This window comes from Psittacula echo (genome assembly GCF_963264785.1).
Source record: "Psittacula echo genome assembly, chromosome: Z".
Classification (NCBI taxonomy): domain Eukaryota; kingdom Metazoa; phylum Chordata; class Aves; order Psittaciformes; family Psittacidae; genus Psittacula; species Psittacula echo.
Window position 1 is genome coordinate 69,417,677 of NC_137742.1, and position 22,247 is coordinate 69,439,923.

At 38.1% G+C, this 22,247-nt stretch overlaps 1 protein-coding gene and 1 long non-coding RNA gene across 2 annotated transcripts; both read left to right on the forward strand.

Annotated features, from left to right (window-relative positions):
* The first annotated feature begins 725 nt into the window (after positions 1-725).
* Positions 726-2,899, forward strand: LOC308231617. Its single transcript, XR_013958710.1, has 3 exons — positions 726-857; positions 1,138-1,185; positions 2,723-2,899. It is a non-coding gene; the product is annotated as an uncharacterized lncRNA (long non-coding RNA).
* Positions 2,900-8,809: 5,910 nt separating this feature from the next.
* On the forward strand, positions 8,810-21,097 carry NREP (neuronal regeneration related protein; the record flags this gene model as incomplete). The annotated part of the gene is made up of 3 exons (XM_080638338.1): positions 8,810-8,896; positions 16,886-16,963; positions 20,972-21,097. The coding sequence occupies 3 exons, from the start codon at positions 8,810-8,812 to the stop codon at positions 21,095-21,097; spliced, it is 291 nt and encodes a 96-aa protein (XP_080494464.1).
* Between the last annotated feature and the right edge of the window lie 1,150 nt (positions 21,098-22,247).

Consider the following 22,247-nt stretch of genomic DNA (forward strand, 5'->3'; position numbering starts at 1 on the left):
GGGCATATAACCCTCCCTAGCATTTTAAGGGAGTGCCACTGTGCAGCAGCGTTCTGCCTCTGTCGCTCTTCATCAGCAGAGCAGCAGTGCTGCCCCTTTTCCCCGGTGCCTGTGCAGCGGAACACCACAGCTTCTGGCTAATTCCACCCCTCTCCCTGTGCTCCGCGGTGGGAGCCGGGGCCGCTGATGGGGCGAGGTGCCCTCACAATGCCTGTGTGTGCCCACACCGCGAGATCGAGACGGGGACGAGCCCGGCCCCGTCTGAGTGATCTCACCGCCCGGCATCCCACCGCTCTGCCCTCCCTCCCGGGTCCTGCTGCGCTCCTCGGCGGCCCGGGGAGCTGCCGGGGAAGCGAGCTAGCCCCGGACGGACACTCCGCGCCTAACCTCACCGTCGGGGACCTGTCCCGCTTGTAGCGCGGCTCCCCCTCCTCCCCGCCCATCATTTTCTTCCTTCCCAGGCAGGCGCAGGCACAGGCACAGGCACAGGCACAGGCACAGGCACAGGCACAGGCACAGGCGGCCGCCTCCGTTTCCCTCCCCTTCTCCTCAGATGCCCTTTGCTGCTGCTGCTGCAGGGTTATTATTACAGTATGTGGCTGTTCCCTGTTCCCTCCTCCCTCCCCGCTCCCCGCCCCAAGCCCGTCAGCGGTCGACCGCCGCCTGCGCGGGGTGACAGCTGCGGCCCTCCCCATCGCTCCTCTCAGCCCCCTTCCACCCCCGGCGCTGCCTGGCCGAGCGCGGACGCTGCCCCGGCTCCCAGACGGCGCGGGGGTACGCGGGACCGCGGATTATTGCCGACTAAGCAGTTCGGTGCTGCAGCGGCGGTCTGGGGGAGGCGGAGGGAGCTTGCATGTGTAAGGAGGGAACGGGAGGGAGGGGGGAGAGCTGGCCGCCGGCCAGCTGCCATCAGAATTAGCTCATTGTTCAATATAACGGGGGGGGGGGGGGAGGGGGAGGGGAAGACAGAGATTTTCCCCCAGCCACCCCCACCTCTTTTTCTTTTTTTCTTCTAGGCTGCACTTTAGAAGAGGTGCAGTCATTCTTCCCCACACCCCCTACCCTCTCTCCACTCCCCCAACTATAAATTCCCATCTGTAGCATGCTGCCCTTTTTTAATCCACATTTGTGTTTCAGATCATGTAGAAAGGACAGAAAGTGAGCAGGGAGCGGGGGCTTTTGTCTGTAAGTATATGCAATTCCAATACACAGATTTTATTATTATTATTATTATTATTATTATTATTATTATTATTATTATTATTATCTTTTCTCTCTTTTTCTCTTTCTTTGTCTCTGTTACTTTTAATTTCCATTTGCCCTTACTTAGCTGGACTTTGCTGCAGCTTGCCTTTCCCCCTTCTCGGTGCACATTTCCAAGCAAGCTTTCTTAAAGAAGATGAGAAAACCTGCAGCATATGTATTTAACTCGTTGTCTTTATGCTTTTAGGATGGATTTCTAGGCTGAGCATTTTTCTGCACACATAAAATTGGAGATGAGAAGTGTTTTGGTTTTTTGTTTCACTGTTTTGTTTTGTTACATTTTGTTTTAAGGGTTTCCTTTTCCTTGCTTTGGCACTCCACAAACACCAAAATGCATTTTTGAACCTAATGCACTTGGCTTTTTTAGCATGCATGCAAGACTCTAGGATTGGGTTTTAATCTCTTTTCTTCTCCCTTGCAAAACGAATCTCCCTCTTCTCCGCCCTGAGACTGGATTCCTCTCAGACTGCTGGGGTTTATTTTTAGAAAGCAGTCATTCTTGCAACAGCCTTTTGCGTTTTTGCGTGTACAGCAGTTAAATTTTGAGTAGTTCTTTTGAGGGGAAAAAAAAAATAAATCAAAACCAACTGTGTTTTGGTGAATGTTTAGTGATGTGCTTTTTCCCAAACAGTTCTGTGTAAATTTATAGATAAGAGTTTCAGGTTTAAATACAATATGTATGTACGTATTTGTATGTAAACATATGACTCATACCTAATCACATTTCATATATACACACATGTATATAAGACATGTATAATCAATAGGGGAGAACTTTAGGTTTTTGTCAGTATAAGAAAAATGATGAAAGAGGTATGCTTCAAATTTGGTTGGTTAAGACAGTTGTAATTTAAGATATCATTTAAATGAGGAAGGACCAACTTTTTTTTTTTTTTTATTTCTCTTCTCCTTATTTAAAATAGTGGGATGTGTGAGATAAGGAGAGAGAGAAAACCGGAGGTTATGTAATGCAGTGCCGTTCCAAAAATACCTACTCACTGGGCCATTACATTGTGAAAGCCTGACACTATTATGCTTGTTTTGTCATTGCAAAAAAGCACACTTTGGAGTATGCCTGGGAACAATGGACCACCTTTACAGTAAGCACAGGGTGATAGGGTTTTGTCTTTTTGTTTGATTTTTGGGTGTGTTAACCATTAGGTATAGGGCTTTTCAGAGATCTGCCAGGCTCTAAGAATAGCATAGAGTTCTGGAAATCCAGATACCAGGGATTTCTTTGTCCTATATTTAAGCTTACAGACCACTGAAGTGCAGAGACACATGATATATAACCATACATGTGATTAGAATAATTTGCATGATTTAAATCTTACCCACTGAAGCTTACACTTGGCTCACCCACTGTTATGCTGGCAAAAAAGACCCCAACCTATTAAATACTGCAACAGTTGGAATTACTTTTTTTTTTTTTCATTTTTTATTTTTAAATTATTTTCAGATTGTTCTCCTTGTGCTACTTGAGAGAAACTGCAGCCCCAAGACTTAACAGAATCAAAAAATGGTAAGAATTAGTTGTTTTAGCAAAGATTCAATATTTTTTTATAAATATAAACCTTTTTTCCCCATTCCCAATACCCATTTATAAATACGACCTTTATAAGACTTACTCTTTGAGGCAATGGGGATTAGCCATACAATGATTGATGTACTCTGAAAACTTCCGTATGTCAGGTCTTTGATATTCTTGCTTCTATTTGAATAAAAATCTGAAATCCCTCTTTGTGCAGTAAGGCTTATTTAATTGAAACAAGAAATATTTAGATTAAATGTTTTCCTGTGAAAAAAACCACATCATAACCCACGTAGGAATACATGCAAACAAAACATTACCCATAATTTCAACCCTGACACCTTCATCCCTAAAAGAAGCTATAGATCATTGCATTTAGTAAGTGAGGCAGGTTTAAAGTTAATCTCTCAGGGAAGTACATAAGATGCAAACTAAATTTTCTTGTTTGGTAATTTTTTCAGAGGGTTAGCCTTTCTTCACTAGATGATCTTAAGGTCCTTTCCAACCCTAACTCTTCTATGATACAAATCTGCTCCAGAAAAAGTGACTAGTCCTGAGCCTAACTGAAGGCTCAGTTCACACAAAAGTCATACTTACACAAAAGTCAATGAGTTGGAATGTATTTATTGTTCAATATTCATAGACTGGTTTGGGTTGGAAGGGACCTTAAACCTCACCTAGTTCCAACCCCCCTGCCATGGGCAGAGACACCTTCCACTAGACCAGGTTGCTCAAAGTTCCATCCAACCTGGCCTTGAACACTTCCAGGGATGGGTCATGTTCAACAATAACCCATTTCCTTCAGTGCAAATTGTGTTTATATTTTTACTGATTAGAGTCAATTGGTTATGCTATTGCTGACAGCTACCTAATTAAAAGGATGAAACATTATATATATAAATATTCTCTAAATATGGTATTCCTGAGAAGGACTGTCTTGGAATCAGCAAGCTAAAGAAAATTGTTTTTCACAGAAGTAGTACATAAAGTAAGCAGAATTAGTTTATATGCTGTGTAGTCATAAAACGTTCTTGGCTGAAGGCAGAAGTATCACTGAAGCATGCACTGATAAAAATGTAATATATTGTGGGTGCTATGTGATAATACCATGGTCAAAAATCTGTTGATTTATATAGGGCAACAGCTTGTCTTATGTAGCATTGCATAGAGTATACATTAGCTTAGAATATTTTCTGAAGTGTGAGGTTCTCGGGAGCATACTAAGATTATGTTAAATTGATTTCATTAATTATGTTCTTGTCTGGTTCTTTGGGGTTGTTTTGATTTGGGGGAGGAGGGATAAAAGAATGTTTAAAATAAGCAAATACTTAATCTATTATAAAAGCTTTTTTCCTTTTTGGTTCCTTGTTTTATATCATTCCTATCTGCAAAAATGAACTTGCAAATTCTGGAATTTTAGTCTATTCTGGAACCTGCTTTCATCAAAGTGCTTTGCTCATCTGTATATAAATGAAGAGTTGGGTGTGGGGAATTAAAAGGGAGATGATTCACTGAAACTGAATAGAAATCATGCTAAAATACATTTTGTTCACACAACTGTGGAATATTGTATAAGGCAACTGTTTTCCTACCAACACCAAGGTGACTATCAGCCCACATTTTTAAATTATATGCAGGCTGTTATGTGCAATATATACCTATCTATGGAATAAAATATTATTTTTAGTTAGGCATAAAATAGCCAGTGATTTTTACCAGCAGATGGTTCTATAAATTTAGCAAGGCTACTGCAGTAGTCAACGAAATCAGTTTTGTAAAGTCAGTGTCTGGGCCAGAACTTAAAATGCAACTTAGAACTATCCAAAAGCAGAATATAAAATGTAGTTATCTACCTGTCTAGTTCTGTTGTTTGTTTTGCAGTGAAACATAAGTAAAAATCTCACTTGGCTGGTTTTGAAAAGTTTTTTATTTGTTAAGAAAAGGCCTAATTCCACTTTTTTTTGTGACTGTAATCTTCAGTGTAAAAAAGACTAGGTTTTGCCCAGCTTCCAAGTTTGCTTAATGTGTGATAGTTGGCAGAATCTCTTCCCCTACTCCACCCTTTTTTCCCTTTCTTTCACTTTTGGCACAGTGACACTGAATGTCACTTTAAGTCAGACCACTGATATACTTTTCTTGTAGTAGTGGATGCACTTGTCTTTGGCATATTTCTTGTATTTATTGCAAATGTCTACCCATTCTGATTTGCAGGAAAACTTCCTTACATATCAATAATCTCTATACTGAAATACATGATTGCAAAAGTGCTTACTTTGTTTTTAATATAACAGCATAGGCAAAGGCTCTATTCTACTCTCACTGGCCAGTGAAAATTTTGCTGTTATTTTTCACCAGGCTGAAGTAAACCTTAAAAGAATGGGGACAAATGGCATGTTTTATTCCTTTGCTAGATGGAAAGAGCATTAATTATTTTAGTTATGATTACAGTAAAATTAAGAGTGACTAGAATAAATTTGTTGAGTTCTTTAAGTTTACTGTCTTACTCTCTTACTTTCTTAAATTTTTATTCCATAAAATGCTTCTTAAACTGCTTACAATTAAAAGCAAATAACTTACCAGGTTAGTTTTCAATGCTGCTTCTTCTTTTCTTAGACTTGGAATTAGGATTTCCTCATACCTGGTTAATTAATCTGCCTTGGAGCTTTATAATAATATCATCAATAATTTAAAAAGAAATAGAAATGCAGAAGGGTGTACTTCCTATTTGTCTTAAAATATTGTCATTTTGAGCCATTTTACACAAGAACAGCTGCCATTAGAGGATCTGCCATTCCTTTTGTATAATACGTTTCTTTAAGTAGCACCCTAAAGAGAAAAAGAACCTGTTATATTTCTGTGCAGTGTATAAATTCATAAGGTGATTTTTATCGCTATTTTTCTTTGAAATGCTAGAATTTTTATAAACTACCTTCATGGAAAGTGCTGAATATCATAAAATACAAGTTTGGATTTTAATGCTAATTAAGGAAAAAAGGAAGTTCTAACTAAAAAGAAAAAAAAAAAAAAGTTTTAAAATTGATTTGGCCAGTGTCATCCAGTAAAAAAGTCTTAACTTCCATTTTCTGTGATGTCAAAGAAGACTTTTAGCAAAACAAGGAAAGGCTCTTTTTTTTTTTAATGGTCAGTGTTTGTTTTTAAAGAAAGTAATCTAAGATATTTTATACATCTGACAAAGTGGTCTGTTTGCTTCTAAAACACTCAAGTGTGTCCTCTTATCTTGCCTGCATTGCAGATCATTTCTGTAAGTCAGGCTTAGTTCTGGGAATTTGCAGTAGAAGTACTAAGGAATTTAAACCAGTAACACTAAGAAAAGTGTGTACCACTAAACAAATACATCCTTAAGAATTTTATTTTGACCTACCTGAAAATTTACAAAAGATATTATGGAGTAGCTCATTAGTTTAATTCTGATTTACCATGATTAGATGACTTTCTTCTTAAGCACTAGTGGTGTGGTATCTCTAGGCTAGGTGGTGTGCTGCGTCATCCCAAAGGAAAAAGGCCCCTCAAGGAGGTCATTTGGGCTGAACACTTCCTGTGGCGTACCCTTGCCTGAACTGTACCAGTTTTGAGGTTATTCTACCATTTACGTTCTCTGCAGTTTCTAGTCTTACTTGGGGGAAAAAAGAAGAAAATGGGATGATGGCCTTTTGGAGTGAAAGCAGTCGGAGGAAAATGTTTTCTTCATTAAGTCAGAGAGAAATGAGAACCTGCATTTGGTTGAAGGGAAAAAAAAAATCACCATCCCATTTCTTTTTTTTGCAGTTCATAGGGAAATACATAATGTTATTTAAGTTAGGTAAAGATATTTATGAGGCAAAGCTTATATTTAAGATTTTGTTCTAGTTCAGCCATTGCAAACCTTTTCCCAATGAGTCATATGCTATCTTTACACATTCTGTAATATTCTGTGCGTATAAAATAACTTCACTTTATTTGGAAAAGCCATTCCTAACTTTAGGGTTATCTGTGGAGAATGGAGTCTCATATTGGTCTCATATTGGTCTGACAGAGCCAGGCATTATTTGAGCCTTTTACATGCTCTGAGGAATAAGAAGAACTAGATAGTAGGATGAAACATTATGTCCTTCTTTGTTGATTATTGAGACTGGTACTGGAACTGGAATTTCCTTTAGGATAGTTGAGAACTGCTCTAGATCTGTGTTAGATCCTCTTCATGTGTAGCCATTGGCAATTTGGTCAAGAGAAATAATTGAGAGGGGTGAAAGCTAAGCAGGAATGTGTATATTGTGCTTTTTTATTATGCTTACACGCTGTGCATGAAGAATACATTGGGTGAAATTTGCTCAATGCTACTTGGGGTCTGAAAACTTAGGGTGAATTAAAAGCCTTTCCAGCTTAGAAAATAAATAAGCAGAAATATAATTAACATTTGCCATACTTCTGACAAGTCAGATGTTCAACTGCGCAGAAAAAACCCATCTTTACTTGATTTTGACCAGAAAAATTTGAAGGACAAGCTATTTTTTGTCCAAAGCTGTAGATACTGTGGATATTTCAGTGGTACAGTTCATATACATGTTAAAAGACAAAAGTTCTGTATATGTGTGTTTATACCCAGGCACAAATATGCTTGTTCTGGGTTCTAAAATTCTGTAAATAAGCACCAGCATACTTTATCTGAACAGAGCTGTGTTGACACATGAGATTGGAGGTTTATATAATGCTTTGGCCAGGACAAAACTTTAATGAGCTTTTTTCACAAAGTCTGAAATCTTCAAAAATCAGAAGTAAGAATTAAACTGCACCTTGTAATACTATAGTCATGACATTGGTCACTGGGATCTCAAAACAATCTTTTCTCTCTTTTTTTTTTTTTTTTTTTTTTTTTTCCATCAGAAGGCTGCTTCCCCATGACTGAGCTCTGGTCCTTGTGTGTATGGCTAAGGAGAGGGGAGAGGGACTACACTTAATAGACCTAGAATAACTTAATTAACATAATTCAGTTGCTATCATTGGCTGGGACAGGATATTTCAATAAAAATATTTTTGAATATTTGTATTTTGTTCTTATTTCAAATATTTATTCACCTCATTAAACCAAATTGGTTGAGGGTGCAATCTGGAAAGGTGCAAAAATATTCTTTTCAAATGTTTAATGTAGAATAATACTATGAATTACTGTTTGAGTGTTACATTAAATTCAATTTAGACTGCTGGTCTGGTAAATTCAGAGTAGCACTACTGAATGAAACCCTATGGAGATGTTCCTGGGAGGATTCCTGGTGTTTCCTTCTGCAAATACAGCATTAAAACCCCCACCAACTTCCCCCTGGACACCCCCCCCCCCCCCCCCAAAAAAAAAAAAAAAAAAACCAAACCAAAAAAACCCAAAAAACACCCAAAATGCCAAACCAACATCAGAACAGGTGGTGTTTTCTCATCTTTCAGGAAGGAATATTTCTGGATTAATTTTGTTAACACTAACCTTATTGTCTGTCTACTAGCATAGCATACCTGTGTGGGACTACATTGAAAAAATTTGGGAGATCACCAAAGGTGGTATAAGCCTCAGCTTAATATGTACATTATCAGAATAACTCCTGGGTTCTTAAAGCACTGATGTGTAGAAGGCACACATTGGCATTATAGAGCTACTCAAAAGATTAAGCTAGAGAAGAATTTTCTTTCTTTGTTATAACATGACTATAACTGTGATAGTATCTCCATCATTGCAGAGTCTGAGTTTAAATAACTCTATTCCTGATGGCAGAAGAAAATCCTGTGGAAATATTGGTTAATGTCCTTACCCTTAGTTTCTCAGCTAAGTAATCATATTAAGCAATGTGAACAAACCCCAGAAACAGTACTTGGCAGGAAAAGTTGTTTTCCTGTGTGTCTCCTTGTTAGATGAGTCCTAGAACCCACAGATATTTTATTACTTTCAGCCTGCAGAGCATACATGATACATTTTGTGGTATTGTATTTGGACTAGCAATTGAGCTACATTAAGTGATTGTAGATGCTGGTAATATGGCGACTGCAGATGAATGTTCCATAATGCTTTCAAGAACCCATTACAATATCATCAGCTGCGGTCATTACATCCCTTTTAATGAGGTAAGTACTAGCTGTACAGTGTGGATTTGTCTCCCATTTCCAAGAATACTGCTGGAGCTTCTAATGCTTGCCTGAAATATACTGGTTGGGCAAGAGGCTGGCATCTCAAGGAGGGAAAGGCTTTCCTGGCTGGGCTCTGCAGGAAAGTAGTCGGCAAAGGCAGTGAACTTGCCGCCACTTGGAGAACAGCGTCGCTTTTTGGATTTCTGGTCATCTTTCTGGTATGTGTGAGAAATTTAAACAAAATTAAACTAACAATACAGTTTTAGTCCAAGGCAGTGTACTACGTCTACCGTGAGTTACAGTATTCAGGTTATTAACTTAGAAAATTTGTAGGAAATTAAAAAATGGAATGTGTTTTGGAAGTGAGCCTGATGTATACATTTTGTATACCCCAAAAAACGGAAGCAGGGAACTGAGAGAGCACACAGGAGAAGTATTATTCTGGGCTGTCTCTATTCTTATTCTTTCTTCAGGATTCACCTACTGGCCACTGTTCATGCCTTAAGACCAAAACTTGGTGGAGTGAGGAGACTGGCTAAATGGACATTTTGGTCAGCCTGTGATCATGTGTCTTTGCTTCCTTCTTCTCTTGCTCCAGTAATATGTCAATGTTGGGTATGCAACTGCTGAAGAACTTAACTATGCAGCCTTTGGTCCTGAATTGTGCTCCCACTCTGTGTGTTCACCTGACTTTGTAACAAGAGACTTGTTTTGCAGTTGCAATTAGGAGTAGACACAAATAGTTACTAATTAAACTTTTCGTTACCTTATTGCATTGGAAGAGCAAATTGCAAAATCCTATGTAACTGAAAACTCCTCAGGCTTATTACGGTTGTCTTTCTGTGTGTGCATGTTGGGTAACAACAAAAGCTACCATTGCAGTGCAGAGGGAAACAAAATGAAGTGGAAAAGGTGCTGGGTTGCACTGAGTATTGAATTTGGTTTTCTGCAGGGCTTGTTCAGTTATTTTGATTTCTGTAATGTTTCACTATTTCATATCCATGCACTGAAATTTACTGGTGAAATAAAGCAGTTTGTATCCATTTTATAGGTTAATGAAATTTTCGGTATATCATGTTTCTTATTATTGTTCTGGAATAATAGCATTTCTTTTCCTTTAAAGGAGTGTGATACACTGCTAATGAGTATCTTTGTTAAATTCATTAACTCAGTGAGAAGTTGGATGAGCTTTTTTGACAGCGTTCACAATGTACCACTTGATTTCTTTTTCTCTTACTCTTCATATGCATGATAAATAGTTTTGCAATGGTTCTGCATATTAATGAAGTAAAAAACCATCATGACAGCACTTGTAGCACACAAGCAAGATTCATTCTGACTAGTGCAAAAAAGTGCAAATTGATCGCTCTGCTTAAAAATTGGATTACACTCAGGTGATGTGGGAATGATTCCTCTCCAGAGGAAAAGAAAGTGTCTTCTATGAATAACCTCATTCAAGCTAGATTAACTCGTGTTTTTCTCCTCCTCAACACCATACTTGCTCAGTTTCAAAGGCTAGTAGATATATAATTGACTTGGAAAAATGTGCCTGCTCCCAAGTGCTTAGTATTAACCAGCATCCTTTACTGCAGCAAGGGTCTGTGTAGTAGTAGATACCATTAGTCATAAAAGTGTATTTCAGCACAGTTTTCTTATATGTGTCACGGGACACTGTAAGTACATACATGAAAGATACAATGTATACTTGTATAGTATGGATGAGGACAGGAGTGAGAAGCTGGTAACAGAAGAGGAGACAGCATAGGAGCAGACACTTCAGTGTAATTTGGATCATAGATGCTTTAAGAACAATGAAGAAACAATGGATGAAGATGGGCTTATATGACAAGTTTTGTACTTAAAATCTACAAAAACAACTTCCAAGGTCACTTCTATATATTGTGTAGGGAAGGAGCAGATGACATCCTATTCTGTGAGACTGACAAAAATTAAAGAAGTGATGAACAAGGATTGCAAAAAAACCCCTAATGAATAAACTTGCTAATTCATGTGCAGCATGGAGAAGGGAATGCAAGAAAAAGCACACTTTTCTCATTTAGGCTTTCTCATCTCTGTGTGGTTGTGAAATTGAGTCATCATATGGGGAGAAATAAAAAGTAGTAGCAATATCTTCCCCGAAAAAGCAGAGCCAGCAACAGATGCGGGTACATAAAAGTGAAAAGCAAGTTCAGGTTTGCAGTTTTCCCGCTGTGTTCTGATACACTGCCGTATGTTAATTATTACAGTAATGATAGGTAAAGCATCACCTCACAAAAGTGAGCCACTTGGAGCAATCCTAGCCAGGAGGAGAACGATTGTATAGATCTTCATAAGTTCTCTTAAACCATTTATCTACCTTTATTTGGTGTGCGATATTACCCAAGTGAAATGATTGTAAATGTTCCTCCTCACGCCTGCCCATCCTCCCAATTTCTGATTGTCACTGCATGGATGTGGAAAGCAGAATAGGTAGAATTATCTGCTGCCCTGACAGTGTACTGAAGACACAAAGACAGGTTATTTGGGATAACTGTCACTGTAGCTCAGCCAGAGGCTCAGACATGTAATGGGACAGTCACACAAAAAAAAGCAAAGTCACAAAATTGACAGGCCGCACACCTGCTAAACCACATGTTCACAGTATTTTTGAATAATTAAACCAAAGTAATTAAGTTGCATTTTAACTTGGGCAAGTTGTGGTTTCTGATGTTTTAATAGGTAAAGCTTCTTTGCTGGGTCTGTTGCAGTCAGCCCGTCACAACAGCATTTGATTGTGAGTACAGCTTCTTAAAGACACCAAATGTTCATCAGAACTTTAATGGGTTTTTGAAATAAGGAGTCATGATGAGCACTCGATGTCGCCTGTCGTTGTCCTATCCAGAAGAATCACAGGACAAAGTAGATTGATAGCAGACTGCCACCCAAACAAATTTGAGTAGCAGCAACCATTCAGCTCACAGTTGCTGTATGTATTAAATCCTGTGTACTGGATTAGGAACATAGTGGACATTATCATTATATGTTTTTAAAATGTTCCCCAGTGTTAAACTACTGCAGATGGGAGCATTAGCTTACCAGCTGCACTGAAGTAAATACATTGATCCTAGCACAAACTTTCCTTCCAGTTTTGTTTAAAATGAGTTAGCTTTTTTAGCAGAATCATTTGGTTGGTGTTAAAGCACTAGGGCGGTAAAATTTTCTGCTTATGCCTCTGGATTGTGATGGTGAGTAAGTGGTTACAAAGAGAACTTTTTGCTGGAGTGCGAGGCATTTGGGGGATAGCGATGTGCAGAATGTGCTGGGAAAACGCGCTACAGCTCTAGCTGGTAACTAAGAAACTTTTTAAAAGATTGAACAGTTATAACTGTTTCCACTTAAAGGCAATTATGTTATATTTTACTGCAAAAGAAAGTGCTCAGGGCTTCATTTCAAATACATTCTTCTAGGCACTTTCAGTGATGCTGAGACCAGCTTCAAAGGAAATGGTCTACAACTTTTCCGCTATGGCCTGTAATACCGTTGATTTGTGTCATTGTAACACAGAGCAATGGTGGTGAAAAATTCCTGAAGTACTTCAAAGAGATATAGGTTTACAGCTCTATTTCTTTTTCCAGCTATACAGCCCATCTCCAGGAGAGCATGGTAGAAGAACAATTCTGGATTAGGCACTACAGACACACAGGGCTACCAGACCTCACAACAGCCCAAGCACAGTCTTAGTGCTGCAGAGGGGGAAAGCATGCCCCTTTCTTTCATTCTCTTTAGCACAAACCTGTACCGTCTTACTCCGCTGTTCTCAGCACATGGACATCTGTGTCTGCCATTAGACTGCTAATCCATACAGTAAAGCTTTTTGGTTTTATTTTGTTTTTCTTTTCTGCTCTCCTAGGTAGGGTAGTGCAGAATTACTGGAGATGGTTGCCTTTTATTCAGGATTGGTACTTGTCATAATTTCCTTTTTGTTTTCACTCTCCCTCCCCACCCTAAATTGATTTATATAATAAAGAAGTTATCTGAAACTTCTCAAAAGGTGGTTGCTGATGTTCTCAGGGCAGTTGTTCTTCTTCTTGTATTTTGGAAATCTAGACGGCAGTTCAATTTCATTCTTTTAAGTCCTGAATGAGACTTGATGAACAGAAATTCAGTTGTCAACCACATGGAAAAACAACAGCAGAAAAGTAACTCTGAGGTCTTTCTTGCTGTTTTTTTAAGTATAATAACCTTGGGGATGCTTAATAGGAATTTGTTCATTTTATTAATTTTGCATGCCTTAAATTTCTGTGGGTTTTTTAAAATTTTGTTTGTTTTTCTTTTGATAGATGTATCTGAATATTTGAAAGATGCTGTTAGCGAGTAGGAATGAAGAGTGGGTAGCAAGAACTTTATAATTTTAATGGGACTGATAAGGTAGATTTAGTTCAGGGCTGTTCAAATTATTTTAGGTATCTGTTTTAAAGCTGGGTAAAAGTTTGTCCTCTCCTACTATTGCTCTTACAGAGTATATGGCTTAAAATGGAGGAATAGGCCTTGGAGTCTTGAAATGCTGGTTAAACAGAGCCTTTGCTAGCAGTAAAGTGTCTTGGTTTGTCAGGCAGAGGGGAAAAGAAGGGTCTACTGCAGAAATCTTTCTGGTTTAGTAACAGTAAGTAGTTCTGTAAGATGCAGAAAGAACCAGTAAATACTCTATTTACTCTATTTAGGCATTTCTTTTTCTCCACCTTAGTTTTTTCTGATTTTTAATCTCAGTTTTTATGATTTGTATATTTTCAAGAGAACAGAAGCTAAATAATTGAAAACATATTCTTCATAGATCATAATTCCCTATTCCAAGTTGTCCTTGATGTTTCAGGCAGAATTGCTTGCTGTTGTAGAACACTGTTTCAGATGGCACTTCCTAAACCTGTGGGTTTCTTTTCCACCTGACGTCTCAAAGTGGGAGTGAATGAGTTTGTGTATCGCATGCTCTGCCAGGAAGGAAGGCTTTCAAGGGTGGTAATGCTGCCAGTTGGATGTTTAGAGGTGATCCACTCTGATAATTTATGGATGAAGTTTACTAGCTTGATTTTTTAACTAATGATTATCAAATACTGAGGCTATCCATTTGAGTCATCAGATGGCTCTTATCCATTGTACAGACCTGCAGCAACTTTAGTTTTCAGTCCATCCTGTAGTAGAGTAATTCTGTTCTGAAGCTGCATGCTTTCATTTCTTAAGCCAAGCCTGTATTCTCATAATAGTCACACAGGAAGTACAAAGAAATGAAAATATGGTGTGTGTCAATGGAAGCATTTATTTAGAAGTGTTTACTTCATGCAAACAGCTGGAATGTTGTAAACCTTACATCCTGCTCTGCAATGGAGCATTGCTTTCCACTTTTTCTCCCTGTAGCTCATTTTGCAACTTTAATATAAATTGTTCTGAGTGGCTATAATTGACTAAAAGTTCGTGCTGTGTTTTTCTAATGCCCTAGTTACCAGTAGATTTGAATATCTAAGTAGTTTCTGTATTTTATGAAGCATGTACCATGACAAGACATCCTCTGTTTTTGGGGGGTTTTTTGGTGGGTTTTTTTGGGGGTGTGTGTTTTGGTTATTTTTTTTTCCCCTGGTGAATTGCAATGAGTCCTGAGTGGACATCTTTTTTCCATTCCAGAATCTTCCTCCACTTAGCCAGGATCCAAACCATGGTTCCCCAGCCTTTCAACATTGCTCACAAGGCAGATACTTAAAAGTCCTTTGGCTGCCCTTTCAGGACTTCAGTGCAATTATATCAGAACAGTTACTGCTGTGGAGCAGATCCACGTGTTTACTATCTACCAATATTGGCCACAGTAGTTGTTTTCTAAGACATATTAAGAAAATAGGACATTACTGTGTTTTGGTTATTTTTCTCCACAGAAAATTACTGTGAAATATAGCTGGGGTGTTTTGTATGTTTTTTCATGGTCATAAAGGTGTGCTTTGGTGTTTGTTTTGTTTGTTTGTGTGATTGGTAGGTTGGTTGGTTGGTTGGTTTTTTCCCCTGGAGCATAGTTGTGAGTGCATCTTACAATTTAAACATTTTTCCTCCTACCCCATTTTCAAAATCCACCCCAAACTGCAGTCCCTCTAAATTCTTTGGAATTTAAGTTGAGGATCCTTTAATTGCCATTTAATTGCAGGTGCTTTTTTATTCCTCTTAAATTACTAATAAGGACGACAAGGCCTACAGGCAAATCAGAATACATCTCAGATTCCATGGAAAATACAGCAGCTTATATTCATCATAATGAATAATACTTTATTCTGATGCTTATTCTGTCTTCATATAGGAAAATACACATTTTTGTATACTTTGCTGGTTTGAGCATGCATGTCCTGCGGTAGAGCTGAACTGCTATCACAATTACCCACCATAACTTTTCGTACAAAATTGTAACTACACGGTAAAATCAAAGCATAGTTGCAGGATGGGTAATCAGTGATTATAAACAGCAACAAGAGGGCTCAGGGGTTACTTGGTATCTTTTATTCAGGTGTCTCAAATGTTCAATGTGAACATTAACTGATGTGTAATTAATGTGCTGCTATGTCAACCATACCCAGACAGCTTAACTGTCCTGTTTGAGGTGATACAGTAATCTAAAATACACAATAAAACCTGATGCTTTAATCAGTAGAAAGCAACATGATCTGTACTGCAGAAAATCTTGGGAGAATATATCACAACAGGCACTGCCTTAGGCTCTGTGTTTTGAATTTTCTACTTTATAGTAGAATTGAGGATTTTCTCTTGGAAAGATGATCCAATTTCTCTAAGACACTTCTAGTCCAGTTGTGACAATAGTCAACATGCAACTCCACAGAAATGAAAACATTCCTCAGATTTCAACATCAATACTATAGTAAGCAGGTAAGTAAAGCTGGTCCACCAGCAATTTAAGTGACAAAGCAAGTTTTGATTCCCAAAGTACAAACAAATTTGAGTGGTGTAATTTATAATGCTGAGCTCAAAACACCGACAGTTTGACATTCATGCATTGTGCAGCATTCAAGTCACAAAACTCCGAAGACCTAGGAGGAAGATCCAGCATGAAAATGAATTTAAGATCTGCGTTGTTGTGTGTAACTTGTACCTTCAGCAAAACACTTCAGTGTTTCATGAGAGCAAGATGAAGAAATGCTCTGGACTTCATCCAGAAGTTGAGGAAATGGAGCACAGAAGGTTGCCAGCTCAGATTCACCGTAACTGAGATCTATTAGCCTGGCAAATAATCACTCTAAGTTCCCACTGTAGTCAGTGGCCAGCTTTGAATTTTACCCTTTTTAAACAGGAAAATTTTTCCATAGCAGTCTTAGGCAGTACCTTAACCATTAAATCCTCCTGCCAGTTATTTTACAGTATGCCTTTTATAACATGTTAGAATTCCTTTGATTTCTAAAATACAGGGTGCTAACACAGAATTATAGCTGTGTCAATGATCTTAGAAAATAGTAAGTTCTAGTTCCCAGCTCATTGTGAAAGGATTATCAAAGGTGTGTTGCCCTTGTCTCCTGCAGTCATCAGCAAAGGTAGTAAACTTCATTAATCTTTTGCCAGAGACTTCTTGCAGAAGAGAAGGGGCATGTTGTATAACAATATCCTCAGTAAGTTTATTAATATGGTCATCCTATTACACAGAATTTCTTAAAGAAATTTAAAAAGAAAATTAAAAAATTCATCCTATAGTCCCTTAAAAAAGCCTGTTGAATGCTGATTGCCATAAACAATCCTATAGTTGAAATATATATAGTTGAAACCCCATAGCTGAAATACTCTAGGGATAGATCTTGTTGTCATGGGTACTCAAAAATATGTACTGAGCATGAAACACAACTCTCTGTGCCAAGCTCCACTGGCATTAGGATCTCCATTTAGTAATGCTGTCTGTCACATGAAAACCACTTGATTGCATTTAATGAATCTCTCTTTGTTAGTAAAAAATTGTATATATTTGTGTCACTACAGGTTTATCAGCCAAGGTTAATGATCTGGGTAAGCCAGAAAATCTTTCCCACCAGCCGAGTGGATGGGGGATTTCCAAAGGTAAAGGTATTTACGTAATTTCTTTCATCTAATAAAGAGCTTACTGAGATGAAAGTTTTGGGGGGTGAGAAAAACCCCCAACAAGAACCCCCCCACCCTAAAAAAGACAAAACAAAACAAAAAGTAAACCACACTGAAAGTTCAGTGAATGTTATTTTATAAGTGCTTCAAGACAGCAGCCAGCTCACATGATTTCATCACGAGTCTCATGGCATTCCGTTTTTCTTAAAGCCCTGGCTCCTTAAGCCAGACAGTTAACTGGAGATTTCAGCTTTCATTTTAAAATGATGTTTTTAGCCTTCAGGCTTGCAGGAAACATGGACTTTTGCTGGCTACATTCCAGAAGGAAAACATGCTAACTTTCAAGAGTTCATGCTTTTTAAGCCTGTCTCATAATTTTACAAGCTGGACGTCTGAGTTTTGAATGCTTGATTTTGGCAATTCTCTTAGCGGTGCAGATGAAAAAGTCAATGATAATGCAGGAGGAGGAGGAGGAAGAGGAAGAAAGTGGCGTGGTTTTCTTTTTCTTTTGTTAAGTTTACTGCTTCTGCTTTACCTGGCTTGAGTAACAAGCATCAAAGCATGGCAGTTTTTGTCTGAGTTTAACAAGTACCCCAGCACAAATACAGAAGATGTGACTTGTCAGATTCGTAAGATTTTGTTCTGTTACCATTGCTGGTTTCATAAATGTGAATCTGGATATGAAATTTGAGTAGGCAAATGCAACAATTACTCAGAACCACAGAATGTACATGTTTTATTTTTCATTTTCCCTTGCATTAATGACACAAAATCTGGCCAAAAAATGGCAGGTAAGTAAAGGTGAGAGCACATGGAAAACTGTTTTGGATGCGTTTCAATTATTGTCTAGGCTTCAGCTCCCTGTTCACAAAACTGCTATTTTATCTTGTTAACACTATGTTTTTCACATTTTTCTTTATAAAGTGACTTCTAAAATTTGTAACTGGGATATTTGCAGCCTGCTGTTTGAAGGCTTATGTGCCAGCATGCCAGACTTTAAATTAACATATACTGCAGCACTGCCATTCTTAACATTCAAAGTATTTCAGAAGTTCAGCTGAGTATGCTGATAGCAATGCCAGATTACAATGAATGTGCTATATATGGTCATGATTAAATTAATTTGCTAATTTTATGAATCAGCTCTGTGTTGACTAGATGATTGTTATTCAAAATTCTAACTTTGCAGCTTTCAGTGTCTTGTCATTAAACAAAATTGCTTCTGACACAATGGGATGAAGCTGTGAACTATGTACAGCACAGTTAGTGACTGCCGCATTATACTGGATTTATGAATAGCCATGTTTTTATGCTATATATAGCTTAAAAAAAGTTTTACAAAAACGATAATTGCTTCTCAACTCATCAAAAAGTATTACACTTTTTTCCCTTTAAAGTGAATGTATTCCTGCTATTTAAATAAAATGCATTTTTCTAGCCTTTATGTAATTCTTCAAAAGATATTTGGCATATGCTTACAAGGGCCAGTTTTAGAACTGGGTCCAAATTTTATATTATGATTGATCTTCAAAAGCAACTTGAATATCAGCTGCAGACGATGCAGCTTCCAGCAGAGTATCAGCCTTAACAGAAAAGGGTGTCTTTGGAATCTATATTTTTTCAGACATCCTATACAATTAATCAGGGAAATTACTGAAGAAGATTGCAGAATGTGCTCAGTCCTACAGCTCAATGTTAAACAGCTTGAACTACTGAAAGAATAAAGTGAAATTAAAAGATTTTTTTAAACTTATTTCAGATAAAAGTGCTTTTTTTTTTTTTTCATGCAACCAACAAATACGGAATGATACATCTCTTAAAGACAATTTATTTCCAAACCTAGAAGGGTCATATGGGACTTTTTATCTTGTGATTGTATGGCAGAATTTCAGGACTCAAATTGTTTTCACAGCTGGAAAGGAACTGCCCAACACAATGCTTTTGGAAATTTGCCCAGACCTTTGGTCTGTGTTGTGTGCCTGTTTGCATGTGTAAGTTTATGGTTTTCTTCTCGCATCCTGGAGTGATGCACAAGTAACAAATATAGGGGGAAAAAAAAATTATCATGAGGATGGAATTTTCTAGAGTCCTGTGAGGAAACATATTTGTGCAGTCCTATAATTTAAATGTAATTTTTTCATTCTGAAATTGTCTCTTAGAAAATCCCTGATTTGTCTCTAGCAAAGGCAAGGTATGTTTCTACTTATATTTCTCCTGGCTTTCAGAGCCCTTCTGCATTTGAAGTCTGCTCAGTTTCTCCATTTCTTGATGCTCAAACAGGAGAAAGCACTATTTGTCCCTAGGAAAAGATTTTACTCTGTGTTCAGCCTGAAAACTGCTCCTGCCTGTGTGTAGTGCAGAACCCTGAGGGTTCTCCCTGGGGGAGTTCATCTACCTGAAAGCAGAATTTACCCTGTAAATTTTGATAAAGACAGTGGGAGAGCCATGGGGTGGCTTCATTCCCAGAACAAGTAAATGTAGCAAATACAGACATTCCAGTGAAAATTACTGCTTTGAAGAGCCAGGAAAGGAAAATTTCTGAAAATTGTACTTTCTTGGTAGTTCTGAAACTGGTTTTTATTCTTAATTCAGAAATTCACAACTCTCAAATCAGAGGAATTGAACATGGAGAAGATAACTTCAACTTCTTACACAAACTGAAAGCATTTTGCTTATATGACAAACATGTCCTAAGAATAAAAGCAATGAAATATTTCTTCAGTTCTGATCTTTTGACCACAAACCCCGCAGATCTTTGCCATAACTTACAATATATTACTAGCTAAACAAATTTTTTTTTTTTTTTTTTTTTATGATTCCATAGTGATGTAGTTTCAGCAAAGTACTTTAAGCATGTGCATAGTCTTTAGGCTTCCTTCTGAGGCTGAAACTGAAATATAAAGTCAAATGCTTTGCTGAATAGGCATCGACTTCAGCCAATGAATGGTTAAGTATGGTTAATAAAAATCTATCTGAGGCAGCTGGCTGATATGGCACACCATCTCCTTACTTGTCCAGAGGCAAGTAATACACAGCAGTCTTCAGAGTGCAGTTTTCAATGAAGTCACTTATTAGCATGTGCTAGCTGTTTAAGCTGTATAGTGTTTAAAGGATGAGAGGTCTACACTGTAAAAGATTCTCTTACTAGTATGACCTTTCATAGCTGAGATGCATTTTTATGTTGTAGACCAAGTGGAACTGTAAAATAGAGCTTGTGGTTTAAAAAAGCAAGCAAATGAATTTATAGGTAATAATATGAATTTATAGGTAAACTTATTAGCATCATTTTTTTGGGTACCCAAGTTGGTACTGAGTCGTATTTTCAAATGGGTTTGGTGCCGTTTGTTTTTTGTAGCCATGAGTTTTGCACTCATGACACTGAAACACAGTGTCTGCCTTCTGTGCTTCACAGATGCAAAGCAGGTGATTGATAATTTTCAGCCATATTTGTATACCAGAACTATTGCACACACACCACCTGCAGGTGTAGGTTTAGACGTGACCTGTCCCAGCTATTATGAAGGGCACAGAAAAGGCTTGGTTGGGCAGGAGTGAGAAAAATAATTTTGAGGAACAGTGTAAAGATGTACAGCTGGAGGTGAAAAGATTGTCACTCTGTATAGCTCTTCCCCTGTGACATTACTGGAAAGGTTGGGGTCTCCCCAGGTGCAACAGATGTCTAAATTCTCCAGTTCAGCAGTGGAGAATGGTCGTTGGCTCAACTCTTCTGCATTTTGGCTCTATTGGAGCACACTCCTTCATCCCCAAATGAAAAGCTTTTCTCAGACGCTGCAAGGCTTGGCTGGTTTTTAAACAATCCTTTGCTGTATGTGGCATTGGTATTTACAATTGATCCAGCAATGTTTAGTAGATGTTTACTTCTGAACTAAAGGTAGGGAACTATGGAAAGGTAGGATTGGAGGAGGGTCCCACCAGTGAAAGAGGCTTCACTGAAGCACAGCTACTACTTGTTTTTCCTTTCTGCAGGGAAGTCTCCCCATCTCAAAAGAAGTAAATCGCAAGAAGAAAAGTGAGGCAGAAGGGGCAAGCCTGGTTCCAGTAAATGGCTACGGACACCATTTCACCAAAATCAAATACCTCTGCTCTTTTTAGTCATAATTCCTCCATTTGTGTTACATATGGTGTATGGGGTTTATGAGGTCATGGTGTCATGTATCGGGAATTGTTTCTGTGTAAATCATCAACTGTAAGAAGAAACTATGGGACTCTGAGCCTTGCTTTAGAGAATAACAGTGGACAAATATGTACCATAAAAAATAGTTTTTAACATTCTGACTCAAGCAAAAGCTCTCAGAATTTCACACTGTGAATCCATGTTTACAAACATTACAGGTGGGCCCTCAGGCCTAGTTCTATCACAGCAGTGTCTTCCACTACTCAAACTCCACTGCTCACATGCAACAGGTAAACCTCTCTCTCCATTTCCACAGTTCCAAACTGCTTCTTGCAGAGGCTGAGAGTCCCCCTTTTTTCATTTAGATGTAACAAGAATAGTAGTTTATTTTCATCGTTTGTCTGTATATCTCTATATTTTATCCATGTACTCTTTTGATGTATAGAAGTAGTATGAAACTCATGGTTTCCTTGTGGTAAGTGATTGTGATGCTGCCACGGGATTTGAGACACTGATGAATGGTGCTATTTTGGACTTTAAATATGCTCCTTGGCAAGGTAGCTCTGATGGAGTTATTTTTTATTTCCATGTTCTGAGAAGGTGTTGGTACTTTGTTTTTCTGAATGTTGTTCTTTGGACTGGACTGATTGGTTTACTTGTGTCTTCAGTGTGGCTTTCTTATTCAGTGCTGTAGGTGAGAAACTACTTATAGTGTACCAGTGAGGAACTGATTCCCTAGCAGAGTCCACTCACAAACATACAGTTATAGTGGGAGCAATCACAAAACTGTAATTTATGTAAAATCCCCTTTCTGACTCCTATCCACCTAATGGAGAAATATGAGCAATAATTTCCCAGCAACCTCTCAAAAATCTCTTTTTATTTTTGTCTTTTTTATTTTTTTTTAAGACCTTTTTTAAAAGAGGGGACAAGTTTTAGTGTCCTCTTCAAATCCATAAAATAGGGGATATAGTTAGAAAAACACATCAAATTTCTGGGAGAAGTCCTAAAGGGGAAAGAGTACAGTTCCACAGTCAACATGTGGACTTTACATTTTTGTTCTTGCTCCCTGACTACTTTAAATGCAAAACAAGACAAAACACAAAACTTAACAGTATCATCTGCTCA